Below are 23054 nucleotides of genomic sequence, written 5' to 3' on the forward strand. Positions count from 1 at the left end.
CTGAGAAAGAACAGGAAAAACAGGCCTAGTTTTTTTCAGGTGTCTGTAAAATTGTCCAGAGGAATCCATGTCATGTGACCATACAAGGAGCCACTCTGTAATCATCTACTACGAAGACTAGTGTGTCTCTCAAGTCCCACCCCCCACCCCTCTTCCTCTCTCTCTCTCTCTCTCTTTCCCAAGAAATCTGTACTCTTTTTGTTTTCTTTATTACTTACTTTATTTCACCCTGAAAATCCCAACATTACTCAACCCTTTTGATCACGAGTTATGTTATGAAGCTACATCTCTAACCCCATCAATTTCGATAAGACATTCTCTAGGGGTTCCTTCCCTCCTTTCTTGGGTTCTCCTCCCATGGTATATTGTTAACACCATATTAATATTCTACTTTCTAATGTCGGAATTTAACTCTTTTTTTTCTTTTGTATTTTCTTGAATATTAAAAAAAGGAAGAAAAATATTAAAATATCCAAACCCAACTGGCATTCTTATGAATGTATCACAAAAAATCTGTTACTTATGAGATTCCTTGAACAATAGGGTAATTAAGAAAACCCAATTTGACTAATTGTTATTTCCTTATCCGCTGATTTTCTAGCTTTCGAGATCTCTTTCAAAGAAAACAAGTCATAAGGACATTAATTAATTTAATTGCAATTTGTATTACATAGAAAAAAGGGTTGCTATCAATTAACTATTTTGAGCTTCATAATACGGAAGCAAGGTGCCGTTTCACAGTCCATCTTCCTACTCTTTTGTAGAAATTGATAGTAATATGATTTAATAATTCATTTCAAATTAATTAATTTGACAAAACCAATGATTCCTCATAGGAACATCCTTTTTTTTAATTTTTAAGGTGCATTATTTTGATTTTTAATTTAAGCTAAATTTTGTTTTTATGTGAGACTACTATATATGATCCAAACATCAGCTGAAGGAAAACGCGTTTATGGAAAAATAATAATTTCTTCTACCTAAAAATAGGGTAGCGCTGTTGGATGTTAAGTCATCTCAATTTATAGGGATACTTATCCTTTAATTTGGATTATTTAAAAACCAGAAAGAGACAAAAAAAAATGTTGAATGAGCAATAAAAAGGATATGAAAATGATATTTTCAATAAATAAAAAAATTTGTTTGGGATGGGTGGGAAGGGAAAAGCCTTAAAAACATATAAAATAAATTTCACGTACATCTCTTATTATTTGTCGGTATTTGCCAACAAAATTTTATAGACGAATTTCTTTTCATCGGTAAAAATTTATTTTTTTATTTTTTTTGTAATGTGATATAAACTTTTTCATTTTGACCTTAATTAGTCATTTCACATAATAGAACTCAATTATAGTCGCATGAGATCGGCACTAAAATGTTGGAAAAGTACTTTTAAATTAAAGTTATTAGCTTAATAGGTATAGTAAAAAAGAAAAGCAAAACAAAGGTCATAATTTACATATAAACACAAATATATATAGTAATTTATTTGGTATTTCGAATAATTTATGCTGCCATTCGCTATTACTGGCTGTTACTCCAAGCATTTCTTGTTTTTATTAGATCATTGTGTTTGACTTGTAAACAAATGTGAGGTGAAAATTTGATCGTACATCACCATGCAAGTTGTTTCTCTCTGTCCCTCTCTCTCTCTCTTTATTTCATTTACTTAACGCAACAAACAATGAAAAAACAAATGAAAGGATAACATGTTTCAAGACCTGAACCTTAGAGATTTATTGCCCATTTCCCATGAAACCAAATTAACCCATAGGCCCCTAACCTAGGCCTTTTCTCTACCAATCAAACCGTACAAGGATCCTCATTATTACAACTCATTACCTAGGGAAACATCAAGATTGATATAGACTTAGCTTTCTTTAATTATCTTCTGGTTTTTTTTTATTCATTTTCCGTGTTTATCATCAAAGCATGTGTTTCGAGCGCAAAGGTCGCTACCAAAAATTCTAATGGTGTGAGGCATGTGGGCATTACGTACTTACCCTGGTTCCAACATTAATCCAACTGGATTAATTATAATGTTAAACAATTTAAGCTTTGATCAGAGACTGAATTTTTTTTAATTGAATGTGTTTAATCAGAGAACTATTACTGGGCTTGTTGACTTGTTAAAGGAACCACGGACCTCAAATTCTGGGAACCTGCTTATTGTCTTCTTTTGTTTGCAACGCGCAATCCAGATTCTCCCCTGGCTTGGGTTTTGGTTCCTATATGCAAACAGCCTTGGACTTAGCCCTGCTGTCACCATTTTTTTTCTTCATTTTGTTGGGAATACTTAGCCTTAGAGGCTCAGACTATTGTTCAACACCTCTTTCTTGTTTTTTTATTTCCTCTCCCTTTGGGCTTTTTGGGTTTCAAAATGTAAAGGCCTCATCTCGAATTCAAGATCGATTTTAGCCCCTTCTAGATATGGGCAGAAGAAACATCTCAGGCTCCATCGGTCCAAACTCCAAACTGAAGGTCCCTGCTGCACCTTGATGCATCTGAAGACCAATGGGAACTGCTGCGCATAACGATGGAGCAAGAATTTTATGACTGATGAGTGAAAATAAAAAATTTAGTATTCGTAGAAGTAAATTTATAAAATTTTGTAGAAAATAAAAATAAAATTTAAAAAGTTAAAAAGTAAAAAAATTTAAAATTTTGAGAGACGAAAGCCCCTAATAGCTCCTCTCGCCGCCTCTAGCTATAGATACTTTGAAATTTTAAGGTAAAATGATTAGAACCTTGGATTTAAAGCGTTGATTTTCATATTGCATAACTTTACCTTGGATGAACATGATTGAAACAAGGAAAAAGCAATCAAGCTATATCTTTTTTTTATTATATATATATAGATATATATGCGTGCTTTAAAGATAAAAAAAAAAAAAAAAAAGAGAGAGAGAGAAGAGACGTGATCGTATTCTTATAAAAAATGAGACAAGGAAAAAAGTCATGCTTGCACTTATATGACTCAACAGATAGCAGCGAAATTCAATTAACCTAAAAACACGCAGACCAATTATTGAGACGAACAAAGATGTAAACACCGTTGCCGCAAGGAGGCAAATAGAAGAAAACAGAATTTGGAACCTTAAAAAGGTTGCTGTCGTTGTTGTAGATATGTGGTAGGCACATGCAATGTGTAGCCTTTTTACCAAATCTTTTCCATGCCATGGGAAAAGAAAATGATAACAACGTAACTTGATTCACGCATTAAGTATAAATAAATACGTTAGTGCAGACACATCGAAACTCCTTTCCTTTTTATATATAATTCTTTGCTTGAAGATTTCTTCTAATGGGAAGCATATTGTCGTCTAAAAGCTCGAATATTATATGCACTTGATTCCAAGACTCTCTTACTTTATATTGTGTTTGAGAAGGAAATTTTGTTAGAAACCCTACGCATGTCATATCCAACAAAACTATTATATTGATACCCATTTTAATGATCTACGTTCCCTTAGTTGGTTAGTTGAGAACAACTTGTTACGATTGATTAATTAGGTTTAACTTGTTCATTAGTGCATAATAATTAAGAGCTTCCAATAATTGACAATGTATTTTAAGGTTCTTGGCCCCATTCCTATACTCTTTTCTTTTCCACATGTAAAAATTACAATCTAATTAACAACTTTTAATATAGATAAACTATAACTATTAAAATCAGTAGAAAAATCAATATACAAACCATATAAACCTACAAAACAACATGTGATAGAAGAAAAATCCCAATATTAAATTAGTCTAAAATACTCGTGTATGCATGGTAGGATTTGACCTAGAATTCTAATAATTTTAACATCTTCTTGTCATTGAAACAAGGCTTCATCGGATCAAATTCACTCTTACACTCATTACAATCATGCTTAACATATATATAATTCAAGTTGCCAATCTTTTAAACCATCAGGTTCCTTTTCATTCCTCAATAAGTCTGTTGCACAATAATGTGAGTGGAAGATGAAAAGAAAGAAAGCAAAGGACAATCTATAATGCTTGTGGGGAGTCTACATGCATTTCAAGCAATCCATATTACAACTACATAATGCCATTGAGGCCAACCTTTCAGACCAAACAAGTCCGGCCATAGACATGGCAGGGAGTATATATGCAAGAAAGATATATATAGTAAGGGGTAGTAGAATATTAAACCTAAGATCGGGGGATGAGCTACCTGGCCAAAGCCCAGGGCCGGCCCTTGGGTAAAGCCATCCAAGCAAGGGCTATAGGCCTCCAATTTGGAGAGGCCTCAATTTCAGGAAAAATTTATAATTTTATAATAATTATAATATAATTAATTACATTAAAAATATATAAAAATAATTAATAAAATTATTTGTTCTTTCACTTTTTTAATTATGTACTTAATAAATTTCAATTTTCTATTACTTTCTTATTTTTAGAATGCTATTAATTCTCAATTATATTCTCTTATTTTCAATAAATTAATAGTCATATATATTTAATCATCTTCAACAGTTATTTTTTTCTCACTTATTTTTATTATTTATAATCAACGCATTTAATGATTTCCAACAACTATTTTTTTTCCTATATATAAAACCAATTATTTTTTTCAATGCATAATATCTACTTTTGAAATCTTCCTTTCTCATTTGCTCTTTCTTCCTTTAACTTCAATTTTTCTCCAAAAAATACACAACAAGTCTATTCTTTTATTATCTTCATAAAGTTGTGAGCCTTATTTGAAAGAATATTGCCTTAATGTTGAATGTTACTTAAAATATAACAACTATTCTGATATTGATGGTTTAGATTTATTTTTAAAGTTAAAAATTTTTAAAAAATTATACAGGAAGAAAACAGTCAAATTGACATACTTAATCATATAAGAAGACTTGATTCTTTTCCAAATGTATATATTATTTTTAGAATAATATTAATAATTCAAGTAAGTGTTGCTTCAGGAGAAAGAAGTTTTTCAAAACTAAAATTAATAAAATCTTATTTAAGATCAACAATATCTCAATAAAGATTAAATAGATTGGCTATATTATCAATTGAAAAAGAAATATTAGAAGAACTTGATTATAAAAGTTTAATTAAAAATTTTACACTTCAAAAAGTTAAAAGAATAAAATGTAATAATTTTTTTAATTTTAATAAAAAAATCTTATTTGAATATTTTACTTGAAACCTTTGAATTTATTAAGCTACCCTTAGCAAAGCCCGTGGCTGTAATGGTTTTGATGTTTGAACTACTATAGTCTATACATGCATTTTGTTAACAACTTTACTCAGGCATGAGCCAATAAGTTGATTGAAAATTCCCTTCTAACTAGTTTTTGTTCTCAATTTTCCTAATTAAGTGACCCACTAATTAAACCCTCTAATCATAGATGTGTTTTTGGAGTGTAGTAGGCTCCAACTTGATAGTTTTATTTGTCTTTGCCCCAAAGTGAGCAGGTTTAAAGATTACCAGAGAAACACTCAGCCACTCATAAACTATAAATAAATAAATCTTGTTGATTAAAAAAATTTAAAAAGAAAAAAAAAAAAAGAGGAGGGGCATAACAAAGCCAAAAAGGAGTACGTGGCAATACTGTTCAGCTTGTGGTACGTAGAACCCCCAGAAAGAATATGAGATGATGATCTCCTGATTCGTCTGATTCGATCGGAACAAGGAACAAATTGGGTTATTGGGAGCCGTACAAGTGGTCCAAAGCTCATCCACACGATTCTTGTCAGGGCCCGGCTGCAGCGCAGCGAAACGGCGGCACCCCGAACCACAAAAACCAGGGGCCGCCGCCTGGACCGCCTCACCGTCTTACATAAACACGCCACGAAAAAAACATGAGCTCAATCCAATAAATATTTTTTTTTCTCTCTTTAATTTTTGTTCTTAACGTTGTCGATAATTGGACAAAGAAATCATGTTATTTTGTCTGCGAGTTCACAGAGAAATACGATCTCAAGTACTAGTTCCATTGTCTGATACACAGAAAAAGTAAGCACTACTATGTTCTAAAAGCTGACCATCAGTCTGATTTACTTCTGCATAAAATATTATTCCGTTTGCTATTAATAAATTAGAAATAAAAGCTACAAGCCATTTTGAAGTGCTGCCTGGAATTATTTTCTCTTTTTTATTTGGTACGAGTTTGAAATTTCCTGCAATCATGTTGTCTTTTCCCTTTGTTTTTATTGCCCTTTGCCTATTCTTGGGTGCTTCACCTAAACCAAAAGCTAAAGCTATCAAAATTTCAACTTTGGTGAAAAAGGGGAGTTACGGTTTGTATCCAATAACTTTACAACATGACAAGGATAAAATTGAGAATTGGGTCGGACACGTGGTAGTGTCAACATATGTCTTTTTTGTATGATTTTTGAATCAAATGAGCACATGTTCTAACATATGTAGGTATACAAAGGATGTTTTTGTCTTTTAAAAACGAAGAAGGGACAAAAAGGGTTGCAAGGAAAGTAAATTATATAGTTTGTTGATTTGAGGCTTACCTCATTAATAGAAGCTTGATGTCTAATAATATAATTAAGAAGTGAGGGAATCTTTTGTATTTCACTATATTTTTCACATAATGTAGCCAATTTCCATAATTTTTCCTCCATCCCTTTACCTATCTATTCATTGATTTAGATGGAAATATAATGGAGTTGCTGGACTTTTAAATGTAAATGAAAGGAGAATTGATAAAGGGTTTTTATGTAAGATATTGTTAAATGTCTTAGCTATGTTCTTACTGGGTATCTATCTTATCTATGTAAAAGACATCTTTGTTTATATACACATACACACTATTAATTCACTTCCCTTCCCATCCATGTATATATTGTGTATTATAACTAGAAGGGAAAAAAAATTCACTCCATTATTGGATTCACTTTTGCATGTGTGGATAAAACAATGAAATTTTGCAATAAGATTAATGTAACACTCTTAGAAAAAAGTTATGAATTGATATCGATTGTGTCTTTAAGTGTTCATATTATCTTTAACTTGTGAAATTTTTTTTGTAAAATAAAATTATGAAATTTAATGAATCAAAGTGTTGTAGGTTGGTATGAACCAGGTCACTTAACATAATTGTTTATTAGTTTCAGGAATTTGATGCAATGCAACTATGCAAGCATGTTTCTTCCAAAAGGATATGGGCAAGCAGTTGGACCAATTTGTTGAAGAACCAAAATGCTTGATCCAAGTCCAACCCCACGAGAAGGTTTGTCCTTGTAGCAAGTTGTGCAGGAAGAAAATGCCCAAAATCAGTGAGGAAGGAGGCCTCGGACAAGGAGGCCTCAAATGTAGTTCATGGGTCCAATTGAGTGTTGCTTACAGGTTACAAGCTGAACCTTCTTCTAGGCAAACATGTTTTCGTCGTTTTGCTTTGGGCTGGAATATGGGTTCAAGCTGTTATTATCCTAAATGAACATGCACTAAGCAATTATCAATATTGGATTTCCATCCTTCTAAAATGCAAGCAATGTACCAAAGGGATAAATTATTTACTTTGGCATTAAACTTTTATTTCCTTTACAAAACACCACATAAAACCATGGACTATATATGACATATGAGATTATATACCATGTTACTTTCAACTAGGCCAAGCAGAAAAGAACAAATGCCAAGAGCCCAAGGTTGTTTACATATAGACAATATTGAGGATCCTTTCACACAATTTCATCTTCCAAAAATGAAGAAAATCATCAGATCAATCCAGTCTTATCGTCGGTAGGACTCAGGACAAGGAGACGAGGGTGCCACGTTAAACACAAGGTCTTTATTTTCAAAGATTCCCCACCTTTTTTTTTCTTCAGTTTGGCATGCACGCTGAGCATGCATCACGACCGATCATGGAACTCCATTGGGCAAAGGATTTGGTCAACTGGTGATCTCTAAGTTAAAAGAATGAGACAATAATCAGCTCATGCGAAGACTTTGTCAAAATTATTTAGCATTCAATTTGATATACCAGAAAAATGATAGTACCAATAATCTTCTATTGTTACTCTTGTCCTCACTTGGAATTTAAAGAAGAAAAAATCTTCTATTATCCATCTTAATCATATTTACCCTCATTGAATATGTCGAAAATATTAATAACAGTTCTTTTAATGACGAATAGGTATAAGACAAAGTCATTTTTTAATGTATTTACATATTAAATGAATATAAACTTAAGGGGAATTCAATGGTTTAAACTATAAAATTGAAATTTTAATTTGAAAATCTTAAATTCAACCATCAGAAATGAGAGAAATTTATGAGAATCTCGGCCAATTCAACAAACTAAGCCTTACCTCATTAATAGTTAATCAAGACTCAAAGCAAGTTCATCAACTTATTTGTTGTATGAATTGGACAGTTTAATATTAAATAAAAATATCACTTGTCATCTAGAATACTGTCCATGCTTATCAATTTCACATCAAGCTGGCCTTATTCACTACTTTCCTCATCCTTATTGCTTAATTAATTATATTATATTATAGACTGTTGACTAGTTCTAGAGCAGTGAATTGAAATTACATTCAACTTCAATGAAGCAGGGGAATATACTAAAATTCTCTTGTGTTTATTAGAAAAAAATTTCAAAAGTTTTAGAAATTTAATGCCCTGAATTGAGGTTCATAAAAGGAAACTTTTCATTGATTATCTAATAATCGAACAATTACTATTTGGATGGTAAGCCATTTCATTTTATATTTATATATATTATTTATGCAAAAATAAATAAATAAATTATTTTTATAATTCATATAGATAACATGGAAAAGTACGAATAAATAGAGAAAAAATAAAAAGGAAGTCATCTTTAACTAACATAGATTTATGTTTTGGTTCTTATTTTTATTGTATACTATAAGAAAATAAGCATTTATTATTCTCAAAAATATATTTCTCTTTTCTATTTTTATTTAATTTTCCTTTTTTTTTGGTACAAAAATCAAAAGGTTTAATGGTTTTTTGTTGCTGATTGATTCTTGATTGTTGTTTCACGTATAACTGCAGTGACTTGTGACTTCTCTGGGGATAAAGCTTTGGAATATCTTGGACTGTTCTTCTTCTTCTTCTTCCCAGTCTTCCTAACAAGAGACAGTGCCTTTCTCTATTAGAAAACTTGCTAAGTTTTATGTTTGTGTTGTGAGTGATGGGAAATGGGTTGGTTTTGTTGTCAACTTTTTCCTCATGTTCTAGAATTTTAAGGTTGATGCATTAAGTACAAACAGCGAATAAAATGCTGGGAATTTTATCAGATTGTCGACATGGTAACTTTGGAGCATGAGCAAATTAAGTTCTTCAGAACTGAAGCAGAAAGAGGCAGGTCTGACTAAGGTATGAATACCTAGATGGTGGATGTTCCCCCTCATGGCCTTATCTTTTTATTGTTTTGATGTAGATTGGATAACATTATTGAACTAAGATTATGAAATGATGGTCTGACTCCGAGGATAATAATTAATTGTTTACTACATATATAGTTTAACAAGTCAAAAGAGTAGGCTTATCCATTAAACAAATCAGTAATTCCTTAGTTAATAGGGATTCGTGATGGAAAGTCAGTGACTCAATATCTAAGTGTTAGTAAACACCCGGGAATATATACTGATTGCCTTCGCTTTAAAATCACTTCTGATATCTGCCATTGAACTAATTAATTTGTGCTGTGATTCACTTTCATGCCTGGAAACCTCCCGGGAAGGTCACATAGTTTCGTAGTTTGACTGGTATAGGTTTACCATTTGAAGCCGTAGCAATCAATTGCGCTGTTGATTGTGAATTCATTTGCGGTATTTGAATTTGCTTGGGAAGACGCACGAGACTGAAGATGACTACCATATATTACAAGGCTCGAGTTTTCCTGAGGTGGGGCCTAAACTTGGCTTGAAATTCAATTTCCTTGGCGTCTTTCATCACTCTATTTTCCTTCTGCTTTCAGTCCTGAATCTTCTGCTTCATTCCCTCATCCTGATTTTTCTTCCAACTTGCGTAGCTAAGTAGTGCCAGGAACCTGTCCAGGTTCCACCAAGCCGTTGTAGTGTTGAAAGCATGATTCAATTTTAAAAACGGAAAGAGATTCGTATTTGGATTATGCATATCATGTATGCTTATCCAGAATCAAATATTTCCATCGTTTCGTTAGAATTGAAGATGTAGCTTAAAACTGACGTTACCCACTCTTAAAATATATGAATTTTCTATTGAAGTGATGCTATGAAAGGAACTTGTAATTGAACATGTCAATCCGTAGTAACAGCCAAACGATACAACCATTGGTTCCAAACACTAACATTCAAGTGTGGAAGATGTGAATACAGCCATTGGCTATCGGAGAAAATGAAAAACAGTGGGAATTCTTATTCCCCCAGATTGGCCAAATTCCACTACAAATTTAACTTTTTATGTGAAATTGCAGCGGGGAAGCTTGAAAATTCTTGATACAATCGCATACATGTCGAGGTTGGTAGAAATAGACAAAATGGAATTAGCAAATTTTCCTCGTCTTAACCGAACACTGCTTTCCTAGTGCTTACGTGTCAAAATTTTCCACGGGCCCTCTTCATCTACGCAGGAATTTTGTTCCTCTCGTGGGCCACCCTTTCCGATCCCAAAGTCAAAACCCAAAACCACCCATCAAACAACACATCTCTTTTTGTTTTCTCGTAAGGCCCACGAAATCCTAATTTCGAAGGCCACGCGCAATGGATTGCGCGTGGGAGCAATTTTCTTCTCTCTTTTATATCTACCAGTTACAGGAGATACCGTACTTTTCTTTCCTCTTCCTCCCTTTTCTGTATTAGCGCGAAGCCTTTTTTTTTTTTTTTTTTCCTTTTCAATTTGGCCTTTTTATTTTTAGCTTTATACTTTGCTTTGCTTTTGAGCAACAAGAAAATCATTCAAGCACAGCTAAATCACACTAATGTTTCGTAAACTCATGAGCGGCATCATCAGCAGCAGCAGCAACAAAAACAACCCTCCACCCACTGCTATCTTCTTCACCATCTGATGAATCGAGGAGATTGTAGCCGTTCATTCCTTCGACTTCGCAGGCAGAACCATGGACTCCCATGCATGGCAAGGGCAAACTCAATCCTCTTCTTTCTCTGTTTCTTCTCGTTGTCAACATCGCAAAGCCAAACGATCCCTGCTCCACCGCCACCGTCGAATTCCTACGAGCCGGTCGGACCCAAATTCAACCCATCAATGGCGATCGTCATGGTGGTTTTAGTGACGGCGTTTTTCTTCATGGGATTTTTTTCCGTTTACATCAGGCAGTGCGCCCAAAGAAGGATGCGCGGCGGGAACTGGGATGCCTCTGTAAATTTCGGGAGGCCCTCGAGGAGGTTGACGCGTGGACTCGACGCGTCGGTGATCGAGTCTTTCCCGACGTTTCTTTACTCGACGGTCAAAGGGCTCAAGATCGGAAATGACACGCTGGAGTGCGCCGTTTGCTTGAACGAGTTTGAAGACGACGAAACTCTGCGTTTGATTCCTAAATGCAGCCATGTGTTTCATCCCGATTGTATCGATGCTTGGCTCTTGTCACATTCCACGTGTCCCGTTTGCCGCGCCAATTTGGCTCCAAAACCCGGTGAGGACATCAGCTGCCCCACAGTCCCAGTATACGGTTCGGAATTAGAGCTCGAAAACCGACCCGACAACAATAATGCCAGCAATGAAATGAGTCGTACTGAGGCTGTTAATCAGAGGAGGGATGTAGAACCTCTCGATGTGAATTTAGTAAATTCAAACACGCCGATAATTCAGAACAGGCCGCCAAGGTCACGGTCGACGGGATGGATGTTGACCCGGTTGTTTCCGCGGTCTCACTCGACGGGTCACTTGCTGGTTCAGCCGGGTGAGAATTGTGAGCGGTTTACGCTAAGGTTACCGGAGGATGTACGGAGCGAGTTGATGAACTCGAATTTTAGCCGTTCTAATAGTTGCTTGGCGTTCCCCAGAGCGAGGAGTTCGAGAAGGGGTTATAGGAGTAGGAGTTTAGGGAGGAATTATTTTAACTACGAGAGGTCCGATCGGCCGGATCGGTGGGGTTTCACTATGACTCCTCCGTTTTTTTCTAGGACCGGATCGCTTAGGTCACCAAAACTGGTGGCCGGTACTGGTGGGGATAGTGATGAGGCGTTGGCTAATCCGGCGAAGGGTTTGTTTAAATCCATTAAGTCGCCGTTTGATCGTCTGTTTGTTGGTGGGGAGGCGAACTTGGGTGAACAATCATCGGACAGGCTCCGGCCTGAGAGTCAAGTTTAGTAGTTTTTTTGGTTTTGAGGTTTGACCAACTAAATTTAGGTGTACATAAGTGGTTTTTTTCCTTCTTATTTTCCCCCCCTTTTTCATTTTTAATTTTTTCTTCCCTTTGATTTAATTTACATTTTCTTTTGATTTATCTTGGGGGTATAGCTTGGATATGGCTTATTTATTACAGGAAAAATACCAGATACCTCATACCTACACTTAGCCGGCTAATAAGCAAAGTGATGTTGTACCGATACACGTGTTTGAACACTAGCAGCACCATTCAAAAGAAGCAGCTTGTCGGCTGTAAAGGCCAAAAGGGTTTAAGGTATTTGGATAATTGATTTTTTTTTTTGGAAACATGTTTGATTCCACTTAGGTCAAAAGTTTGTATAAGTGAGTGTCGAGAGGGAATTTGGGACGAATTCACTTTCTACTTTCTGCTGATAGATGGGGTGCACAAGGATGTATCATTAAACTCTGCTTTTATTATTGTTTGAGATTAATTGTCTGCTTGACTAATGGAAACCAGTGCTTTAAGTTTTCTAGCTTGTTGCCAAAATACAAATCTGGTTTTATTTAGTTAATGTTCTTATCACAAGTAAAGGAATTTTTTTCATTTATAAGCTCAATTTATCTCTTCTTAAAATGGAATTCATGACATTTTATTCTATTCAATATGCAATGTTTTCGTTGTACTTACTCTTCTACTAATTAAGAAAATGAATTTGTTTTGTTTTAAACTTATCTCAATCTTGATATTTCTCATGAAAATCTTATATCAGTAAAGAATTGATTAAACCCTAATAATACTCGTCACATATTCATATTTTCAATTAAAAACTTATTAAACTTTATCTTGTAAGACAATGTGAAGTAAAAAACCAAAGAAGAATATAGAGGCTTTTTAGGTTGAGCTGTCTCAGTTCTACGTTGGTAACCGCCCAAGTTCCCTATTGATGTCTTCATGGCAAAAAAGATACTAACAAAGAAGAAACTGTTGGGACTTGGGGTGACATATTTTTACAAGTATTACGCTTTTTCATTTCCTCTGCCTTGGGTTCAAGGCTTTGGCAGCACTCTCATCCGGGACTTAAAATGGACCATCTAACTGAAACCACTTCTCTAATTGCGTGCAACCAAATGCCTACCATTACTTTTATTAGCTTCAAAGCTTTTGTTTGACAATATTACAAGTAATTTGTAATTTATCTCTTATTTTTAAATTATCTAACCCATTCGATGAATATATGAATGGAGTGAAAAGTTACACTCTTTTCTTTTCTTTTCTTTTTTTCAATTTATTTTGTGATATTATAAATGGAGTTGAGGGTTTGTTGAAACTCGAAAGGTCCAAGTCCATGATTAAGCCCAAAGACAAGCTATTTGATCGGGCTTGTGATGTCTAATTACTCAGATATATATCTCAATATAGCATTTTATTTTGGGCTCTATATCTGACCGAGTATTCCTTGTACCATAATCGGGCTTTTATTTAGACTTCTTGGGAGTTTGCGATCCCTGCTTAATGAATCAATAATATATAGTTTATTACATCTATCAAGCACTTTTGGGTCATGAACAAAAATATTTTTTGTATTTAGATTCAACTCAAGTGATAAAAATGAGGTCGGATCTTATAAATACAGATTTTAGACTTAACACAAGATTATGAGTTTTAAAACTTTCAAAAATCTAATCGTGTGAGTTATTATCTATGAACCCATTGATAACTTTCTTCTTTCTTATATGACCCATTGATGTATATATATATATTTTGCCTCGGTCACTGCTTAAATCAATATTTATAAATAAAATTAATTAGGTGAGACTTCAGAGCAAAGTTTTTAATTTCAGTTTTTCAATTAATATTGTCTTTTGTTGCATGCATACACGTTTTTCTTTTAACTTTGTCAACGAATGATAGAAGAATCTTTTTGGGACAAAAGCTTGTCGATAAATGACAACATATCAAGTTAGGTCATAGTTTCTTCCTTTTTTTTTTGTTTAATTAAATTCGGTTTAATAATCGTAATAATACTGGTGACTGATTTTTTTTTTTTTTGTTTTTGATCGAGTGGTCTTTATGTATAGAGTTTTTGGAGATCATAGATGTACAAGGACGGCTCAATATCTTTAAAGGCCTAAAACAATTAAATATTTAAATGAAGACTCTTATTGAGTAAAAAAAAATTAAATGAGGTTTTTTTATTAAAATTTTAAAAAAATTACCGTTAGTTGGAGATTAGTAAAAACTACATATTACATTTATTGAAAATAAAAAAATAATTGAGAATTATTAACATTATAGAAATTGAGAAGTGATAAAAAAAATAAAAATTTATTAAGTATATAATTAGAAAAATAAGAAAATATGTAATTTTATTAATTATTTTAACTTTTACATAAATAAGGAAGTGAGATAAATAGTTGAGAATTAATAAGAAGTAAAAAGTGAAACAAAATAAATATTTAATAGACACTTAATTTAAGAAATATTTTATTAATTATTTTAATTTTTATATATAATATAATTAAGTATATTATATAAAATTATGAAAGCTATAAAATTGTGAGACCTAAAGCAAGGGCTTTGCTGGCTTTATGCTGAAGCCGGCCCTGTAGATGTAGGCTTGTATGTTGGTGTGAGTCTTTTTGTATGTCTTGTTCATGAGACATTATTTGACATTTCTATCCTTATTGTGAATCAATTATATACATAACATATATTTAAAAAAAACATTTATCATAATAGTACTGATAGGGATAAATCTGTAATCCAAAACAAGAATTGTACAATTTAACTACCATCTTTTCAAAGTCACAATGATGAGGAAATGACACTAATATGACCTATTATTAAGCCTCATACCCCTCTATTGCACAAATAAATATATTAAATGGATGAAAAAAAAAATTTCATGTGTGTAATGTCGTGCAATGTTTCGCAATTGAATTTCAACACTACTTTATATGCATGTGGGGAAAAAGAAGATTTTGTCAATGATTAACTTGTGAAAATGATCCGAAAATGATTGATGAAGAGTAGGTTTTGCATGTTCAAATCGACACCAAAAAGCTAATTGGCATGGAGAGTCGATAATTTTCTTAGCCCGAGGATTAATTAGCATGGTGACTTTCCATGAGTTCTCTCATAAGGCAATGCATATAATTAAATAATTATTGAAAAAAATTAAATAATAAAGATGTTTAATAATGGTATTATATCTAAAAAAAATTTTTAAACTATTTAAGAAATAAATTCTTCTTCTTTTGTCGTATTCAATGACGTCTCTATACTTTTATATTAAACAAAATAAATTCTTATTATTAATAGTTAATTTAGTTGAAATGATATTTGTTATTTTATACCACACAACGTTGACATGATAAACTGACTCTTATAATGAATGATAATATGTGATGATGATATAATTATATAATATTTTTTACCCTCTACATTATTGACACGTGAATATAAAATAATAATAATTATTTTAATTAATAATAATTAACTAATTAACTTATTTAAACTTAATTAAAATGATAAGAGTGGAGTAGAACATTATGTATATATCAAATAATTGATACAACATCTTATATTTCGACCATGTAATTCTCTGAAACTTTTCTTCGTGATAAAGATATATTTTGTGAAGCTTGGTTGGTGTCTTGCTTGTTTCCCTTTTCTTTTTTTTTTCTTCCTCCCCCTCACCCTCGGCTCGAGAAAAGTAACGAACCAGTACCAGTCCTCATCGTCAATATCTTCTCAAAAATCATAGAAATTATTTGTGACAGTCATAATTCCAAGTAAGATGTATTTAAATTAACTAGACAAACATATATAGTACTGCCCCACCTTGACTTGTGATTCGTTTTGGTGATGGAGATTTTTGTAACCCCCTGCAAGTCAATAGCACGTATTGTCCTCGATTTCCACGTTGAGCACGAGCAAAAAAATGAGACCAAACATAAGATTCATTTATTCCCATGAGAAAATCTTGTCTATGGTTTATTGTAAACCACATGTTTCTGAGTAGTTAGGCAAACTTCAGAGCTTGACTTTCGTCTGTGGTAAGACGGTCGGTTTAGAAGTCGAAATTGAGGGAAAGGAAAATAATGTTTGACAATAAAAATGATATATATATATATATATATAAAGTATTCTATTATTTGATTTATTGATTAGGATCATGTGTTAAAGAATAATGTTTTTATTCTATAAAAATGAGGAAGAAATATCGGTTTTGTCAAATTTTACTGCCATGGAAATTGGAAAAGAAGCTAAAAGGGCAATGACTAATCGGTTCTTGAAGGGTGCTTGGTTCATAGCTACGTACTTCATCATCTTCCAATATAGTTTGGCATATGATTAATAAGTTCAACCAAATTCATAGTGATCGACGGGATGTAACATGGTCACTTACAACATGCCACATCATGTTTTTGTCAAAGGTTTACAACTAATATCTTTAAATATGTCATATTAATGTTATGTGATATACAATAATTAATGATATTTTGATTAATTATAATTAATTAAAAAAATTTATTTAAAGTAAAATAAAAATACAAATACTTCATTGAACATAACAAAAAAATAAAAAAATATTTAAATTATCTTGATAGTTCAAGAGTTTTTTTTTTATCATACCTAGCTTATACATATAGCAAAAACAAATGATAAAAGCGAATACATAATTATTTAAAAATAAATAAATAAGTAAAAATGTGATAAGAATTATAATATAATTAGGTTTTAAATAAAAAAGTAAAATCAATCCATTAATTAAAAATGAGATTTTTTTTTTGGTTGCTTTGCGACCCACATGCATGAAACATATGCCGACCGCATTAATTAAAGATAGCACTGTCTCGCACCAAATTTATTTGAATGGTTCCCGTAGCCCAGATTTATCTGTTCACTTGTTAACATCTTTAACTTTTGATAACTGCATATCAAAAGTTGCATGACAAACCAATAGCAACCACATGTTCAACACATTGAAACCGGCGACAGTATGGTAATCAGTCCATACGTTGACATAGACATTCTGTCTCTCCAAACGGCATGGTGTCCTTCATGGATTACGTAAGTCAAAAGTTTTGTTGTGAATTTCAATTCTATATTTTCGAAATAAGACGATTTTTAAGTTGTTAGATTTGTACCCTTTTTCTTTTTGGAACAAACACTGCTTTTAGATTTATTATTTTTTTCTTTTTAGATTTACCCCGAACCATTTATATATATATAAAAGAAGAGAGAGGGAGAGAGACAGAGAGTGAGAGTTAATTTTATTCTTCAAACAAAGAAGTTGTCGATAAAGAATGTATGCATATAGTACTGTATTATCTAAACTACTGATTCACTGGACTTACTTTAATATCAGTAATTATTATCAAATGTTAAAGAAAAAATCATTGCCTACATGTAGCCACCATGTTACTTTTTACGAGACAGTAAAGTATGAGATATTTTATCACATCGCCATCAATCTTCTTGTCCCATCTCTCTGAGCCAAATGCCCGACAACTTCCTCTATATAAGAAGGCCAATAGCTAGCAGGGAGAGTCGCTCGAAAGCCCTAAACTTCTCAGCTTTGTTTTACGGGCTAGCTTCTTCTATTTTAACTTAGAATATTCTCAAAATGTTTTCTGTCAAACAACTAGTTGAATCAGGTTGTCTCACTTCTGTTCCTCCCAAGTATGTCTTCAAAAATACAGAATCTGATGATTGCATGGTCACAGAACTAGAAGCAATCCCCACCATAGACTTCTCCCTTCTCACATCCGGTAATCCTGATGAGCGGTCCGAAGTCATCAATGAACTCCGCAATGCATGCCAGGAGTGGGGATTCTTCATGGTAAAATGATATATAAGTTCAGTTTATACAGTATATAATTTTTCTATTGAGGAAAATGTCTTAGTATGCGTATCTAATTAATTTCCAGGTAATAAATCATGGAGTGCCAGAGACATTGAGAAAGGAAATGATAAGGGCAACAAAAGATTTCTTCGATTTAGCAGGGGAGGAAAAGCAACAGTACACAGGGAAGAAGCTGTTTGATCCGATAAGGTGTGGAACGAGCTTCAATCCGAAGGTGGATAAGGTTCTTCTTTGGAGGGATTACCTCAAGGCTCACGTTCATCCCCATTTCAGTGCTCCTAACAAGCCTTCTGGCTTCGGGTAATGTTTCAACATCTGAGTGTTGGCTTGACAGGCAGACCCACACTCTAATACATGGGTCATGGATGACCACAACTCCATTTTTATTTTTAAAAGAAGAAATTTAATGAAAAAAAAAAAAAACTATGGTTCGGTCGGGCTTTAGATCAGTCATTTGAGCCTCGAAAAACAAGTACAGTTCCAAATAAATATTGGACAGCTACATAATATAGACACGAGATAAGGTATGTATATTAAGCACTCAGAAGTTATTTCATCAAATTAAATTGATGGTTTGGTAAAAAATTAGTCAAAGTGACAAATTAGTCGTAGCAAAATTTTATATTGATCATGACATGGTACAAGATTTTTTATAAATACTTACTAACCTTATTCTAAATGATACTACTAGTATATCATAACTGGCATCCACCACACCAAGATTCAATTAGTTAAACAAAAATCCTTGTTCACCAATAGATTCTGACGCCTCATTTTGCATTGTAACTTTGTGAAGGTAAGATGTTGTCGGGTTTAGTCCCCGTGGCATGTGGCCACATACGCTACCAACCATTATTGCCACTCCGATCTTCCTTAATCTACATGCAAGTTTTGCCAATCCAACATCCAAAAATATTTATCAATTTTTTTGGCAAAAAAAAATATTTGTTAGTTTAGATACTTAAATTTTTACTTGTGTTCAAACTTCAAAGTATTAATTACTTTGTTTAGTGAGTGGTCACTCTTAATGACGGATGTTTCGCTTGCTTTTAACAGCAAGGTTCTAAAGGAATACTGCAAAAGAACTCGAGAAATGGCCAGTGAGCTGCTTAAAGGGATCTCTGAAAGCCTAGGATTGGAAGAAAGCTACATAAATGAGAAAATGGCAGTAGAATCTGCTGACTCCCATCAGCTGCTTGTTGCAAATATGTACCCGCCTTGTCCACAGCCGGAGCTTTCGATGGGTCTACCCCCCCACTCGGATCATGGACTCCTCACCATCCTCATGCAAAATGAGCTTGCAGGCCTTCAAGTAATGCACAATGCCAAGTGGGTTCCCATCAATCCCCTGCCTAACTCTTTTCTTGTCAACACCGGAGATCATATGGAGGTATGCCTTCCTATATATATATACCAGAGAAACTTTAGAGTTTATTTTTATTTTTAACCTTTTTAATACTTAAGTTGGGGGAAGGGGAGTTCTCATAGAAACTATACTATATTACAGTAATCCTGTAGTTTTATGTTGATGAAAGTGAACATGATATACGTTTCCAATATGAAAAAGGTATTCATGATTTGAAACAGAAAAAGTTGACGACTTTTTTCGGGGAAACCATTAGGTTTGAGAGAGTTATTTTAGGCTGATCCTGGTGTTGTTTAATGGATACTATCATTGGCCTGCCTGTCAATTTCAGATACTGACCAACGGGAAGTATAAGAGCGTGGTGCATAGAGCTGTGGTGAATGACAAAGCAACAAGGATATCGATAGGGACAGCACATGGACCTCCTCTTGACACAATTGTAAGCCCCGCAGCAGAGCTGGTGACGGAGTTTGTCGGCCAATTCTCCCCGGCATATCGCGGAATCAAATATAAGGAGTATTTGGAGCTTCAACAAAGTAAAAGTCTCAATGGGAAATCCTGCTTGGACCACCTCCGTCTTTGAATAGGATATCCATCCTATTCATTTATAAGAACCTCATTATTGCTCATGTAACATCATGATGATTGTTCCCATCAAGAAATATGGATGGATAATTGAAATAACAACGCCGCTAAAATTGAAATTTGAGATTTGAGACTTGAGAGGTCGACTAGCGAGATAGGAATCGTAGCATGAATCATTTTTCCCATCAAGATGGATACATTATTAGCAAGCAAAGGGGAAAAAAATGGTGAAGAACTACCTTTTTCCTGATAATTTTATTGACAATTACGTCATACTCGTGATCATAGACTTAGCCCAGATTGCTATAGTTAATTATAAAAACATGCATTAATCGAATTTTCCTCAACTTTTCGTTCTTTTTCAGAGTGTTGAATTAGACCTTATGCGGATGTCAAATATTCCTAAACACGGTGAAACCGCTCCATCGCGGGACTTTCCTTTTGGCCAAATTTGACAAACAATTTCTTTATTGGATAATAACAATAGAAAAACCGTGCAGAGGGGGGCGGGGGTCGACGATAAAAGTATGTAATTATTTTATTTAATTAATCAACAACACCTTTGCGTGTCTATTTTATGTGTATATAGTTTGTCATAAATTATCGTCCTTTTAATGAACCTAACGGTCGGTTTCTCTTATCTTCTTCCACTCCAGATTTTTTTAGTGCTGTCATCTTTTTTTTTTCTGATTTCGATGGGGTGCCAAAAAAAGCTAAGAATTGTGTTAGGAATTCTGAAAGACAAGGCGTCATTGATCAAAACAACCTTGTCGACGAAGGGCCACAAATCTTCCGTTCGCCGCGTGATTCTACGCGCCACCACCCACGGCCCCTACGCCTTACCGTCGGATAACCGTATCGCCGCTGTTATTGCCCTTGGCCATGGATCACGCGCCACTGCATGCGCTTGTATCCAAGCTCTCATGGACCGACTGCATCGCACGAGTAATGCGTATGTTGCCCTGAAATGCCTCTACACAATCCATAATATCATAGGGAGAGGGTCGTTTATCTTGAAAGACCAGCTCTCTGTTTATCCTTGCTCTGGGGGTCGAAATTTTCTTAATTTATCGATGTTTCGAGATGATTCCGACCCGGAAATGTGGGAAATGTCAACATGGGTTCGATGGTACGCTGGAGTCTTGGAACTAAATTTGATGATTTCCGGAGTCCTAGGTTATCACCTTTATTCTTCAAGCCCGAAGAATGACGGTAATAAAAAAGACAAGCTTATGGCTTTGTGGAACTCCGATTTACTAAACGAGTTAGATGTTCTTGTCGATTTCGCGGAACACGTAGGTAACGCACCCCATTCGCTTTACCTGCAACGGAAGAGTTTGGTGTACGAGGTTGTAAGATCGGTCAGTGAAAACTATAGATTAGTCCAGCATGAAATCTCTCTCCGAGTTGCGGAACTCGGACTGAGAATGATGAGTTTGAGCTTTGGCGAGTGCACTCGGTTCCTAAACTTGTTCAACAGGTTCGAGGATTGCAAGGATAGAATATCTGTGCTGTTGGTGAATAGAAACAGGAACGATGACTTGAGGGATTTGGTACAAGAGACCAAGGCAAAACTCGTGGTAATCATGGAGGAGAAGAAAGAGTGGAAAATGTTATCGATTACGATGGGTGACGGAGACGGGTCGAGCAACTTGACCCTGCTGGCGCCTCGTGGGAGGTGGGTGGTGGGGTTTTGACCGGGACCCTTCCCCTGTTTTTCGCCGTTAATTACTTTTCCTTGCTGTATATGTTTTTCTTTTTTCTTTTAAAATGGCGTACATAATCATTTCAGGTGTAATGGATTCGAATCGATCAATCATTTCTTGCAACGATTTTGCAAATCTGGGTGCCTTCAAGTCCAGTGGGCTTCCTAAGGCAGATTGTTAACGAACACTGAAAAAGCTCTCCCTTTTCCTATCGCCATTTTTACACCAGCTAATCCTTTCTACTGGGTTCCTGATATATGTATAGTATTGAGATTGATTGAAAGCACCTCTAAGTCTCTGTTTTTTTTGTTGAGATTCATAATAAGCATTATCAGTTGGAATCGATTATGATGGATAAAATAGGAAAATGAAGTTTCAATTTTGCAGTCTACCAATAGGAATGAATGGTTATTGCCCATGACAACACATAATCATGTTGATAATGTTGAGAACTTAATATCGTAGAAGTGGGTGTGTGGAGTTCATTTGTCTTTTTCCTTTTTGTTTTGATCTCTTTTATTTGTGCCTTAGTTCACTGTAGACACTGAACTCTGACCAATAAATAGTACAACCATCCGCCAACGAAGCTTTGAGTCGCTGATGCATAAACAATGAGGCAAACTGATCTTGGCCCAAACATTCTCCGCAAAGAGTTAGGCACACTAGATCCTCTTGCACTGTTACTAGCTTCTATATATATTTATCAACTAAAACTGATTCTTGACAGAAAGTAAGAAGCAAAGATGCTTAAATTAAGATCAAACTTAAACTGATAGTAAGATACTTGTGCTTGTAACTTGATCTCTAGTAGGTAATACAGTAGTTTACGAAAGTGGCCTTTAGGCACAGAATCGGACAACTGGATGCATTTTTGCTTCTTAACCTTGAAAGACCATGCACCCTGGTTACTCCATGCAAAGCAGAAAGCTCATTTGGCAGTCATAAGCCCAATCCGTGTTCAAAAAGAAGTCTAATTCCATATTCAGACTTCCATCGAAACCGAATTTGTAAGTCTTAAAGCCCAATCATGTTAAATATATAGGGTCTGCTTATGTAAAACAAAATGAAAATCTCCTGCTCCAATGGGTGTCCCTTTTCCAGTCCCTTCAATAATATTATGTGACGTGCATTCTCGAATCCAAAATCCTCTGCCCCCAATCAATGCCCAATTCTGTGTTCCTTTGACAAAGTAACACTTGTCTTTGTTTTAATTATTAATTAATATATGTTTGATTTTAATCCTTTTTTTTCTCATATTTTTTTTACTC

General features: G+C 34.3%; 3 protein-coding genes across 3 annotated transcripts; all 3 read left to right on the plus strand.

Moving 5' to 3' along the window:
• The first annotated feature begins 10787 nt into the window (after positions 1-10787).
• LOC18591749 (RING-H2 finger protein ATL11-like) lies at positions 10788-12789 on the plus strand. The gene has a single exon (XM_007018062.3). It carries the CDS (start codon positions 10994-10996, stop codon positions 12254-12256), a length of 1263 nt encoding a protein of 420 aa, XP_007018124.3. The 5' UTR covers positions 10788-10993; the 3' UTR covers positions 12257-12789.
• Positions 12790-17832: 5043 nt separating this feature from the next.
• Positions 17833-20308, plus strand: LOC18591750 (2-oxoglutarate-dependent dioxygenase 19-like). Its single transcript, XM_007018063.3, has 4 exons — positions 17833-18105; positions 18194-18429; positions 19186-19519; positions 19827-20308. The coding sequence occupies exons 1-4, from the start codon at positions 17890-17892 to the stop codon at positions 20076-20078; spliced, it is 1038 nt and encodes a 345-aa protein (XP_007018125.3). The 5' UTR covers positions 17833-17889; the 3' UTR covers positions 20079-20308.
• A 357-nt stretch (positions 20309-20665) lies between these two features.
• Positions 20666-22131, plus strand: LOC18591751 (putative clathrin assembly protein At4g40080). The gene is made up of 2 exons (XM_088808806.1): positions 20666-21758; positions 21873-22131. Exons 1-2 carry the CDS (start codon positions 20695-20697, stop codon positions 21952-21954), a joined length of 1146 nt encoding a protein of 381 aa, XP_088664932.1. The 5' UTR covers positions 20666-20694; the 3' UTR covers positions 21955-22131.
• Positions 22132-23054: the final 923 nt, after the last annotated feature.

Source organism: Theobroma cacao, chromosome 8, assembly GCF_053813885.1.
Source record: "Theobroma cacao isolate CCN51 chromosome 8, ASM5381388v1, whole genome shotgun sequence".
Taxonomy (NCBI): domain Eukaryota; kingdom Viridiplantae; phylum Streptophyta; class Magnoliopsida; order Malvales; family Malvaceae; genus Theobroma; species Theobroma cacao.

Coding starts and splice junctions, on each gene's coding strand:
- LOC18591749 (XM_007018062.3), top strand. CDS start 10,994: ATGAATCGAGGAGATTGTAGCCGTTCATTCCTTCGACTTCGCAGGCAG.
- LOC18591750 (XM_007018063.3), top strand. CDS start 17,890: ATGTTTTCTGTCAAACAACTAGTTGAATCAGGTTGTCTCACTTCTGTT. Junction 18,430..19,185: donor AACAAGCCTTCTGGCTTCGG/GTAATGTTTCAA, acceptor TGCTTTTAACAG/CAAGGTTCTAAAGGAATACT. Junction 19,520..19,826: donor ACACCGGAGATCATATGGAG/GTATGCCTTCCT, acceptor TGTCAATTTCAG/ATACTGACCAACGGGAAGTA.
- LOC18591751 (XM_088808806.1), top strand. CDS start 20,695: ATGAACCTAACGGTCGGTTTCTCTTATCTTCTTCCACTCCAGATTTTT. Junction 21,759..21,872: donor CTGCTGGCGCCTCGTGGGAG/GTGGGTGGTGGG, acceptor TAATCATTTCAG/GTGTAATGGATTCGAATCGA.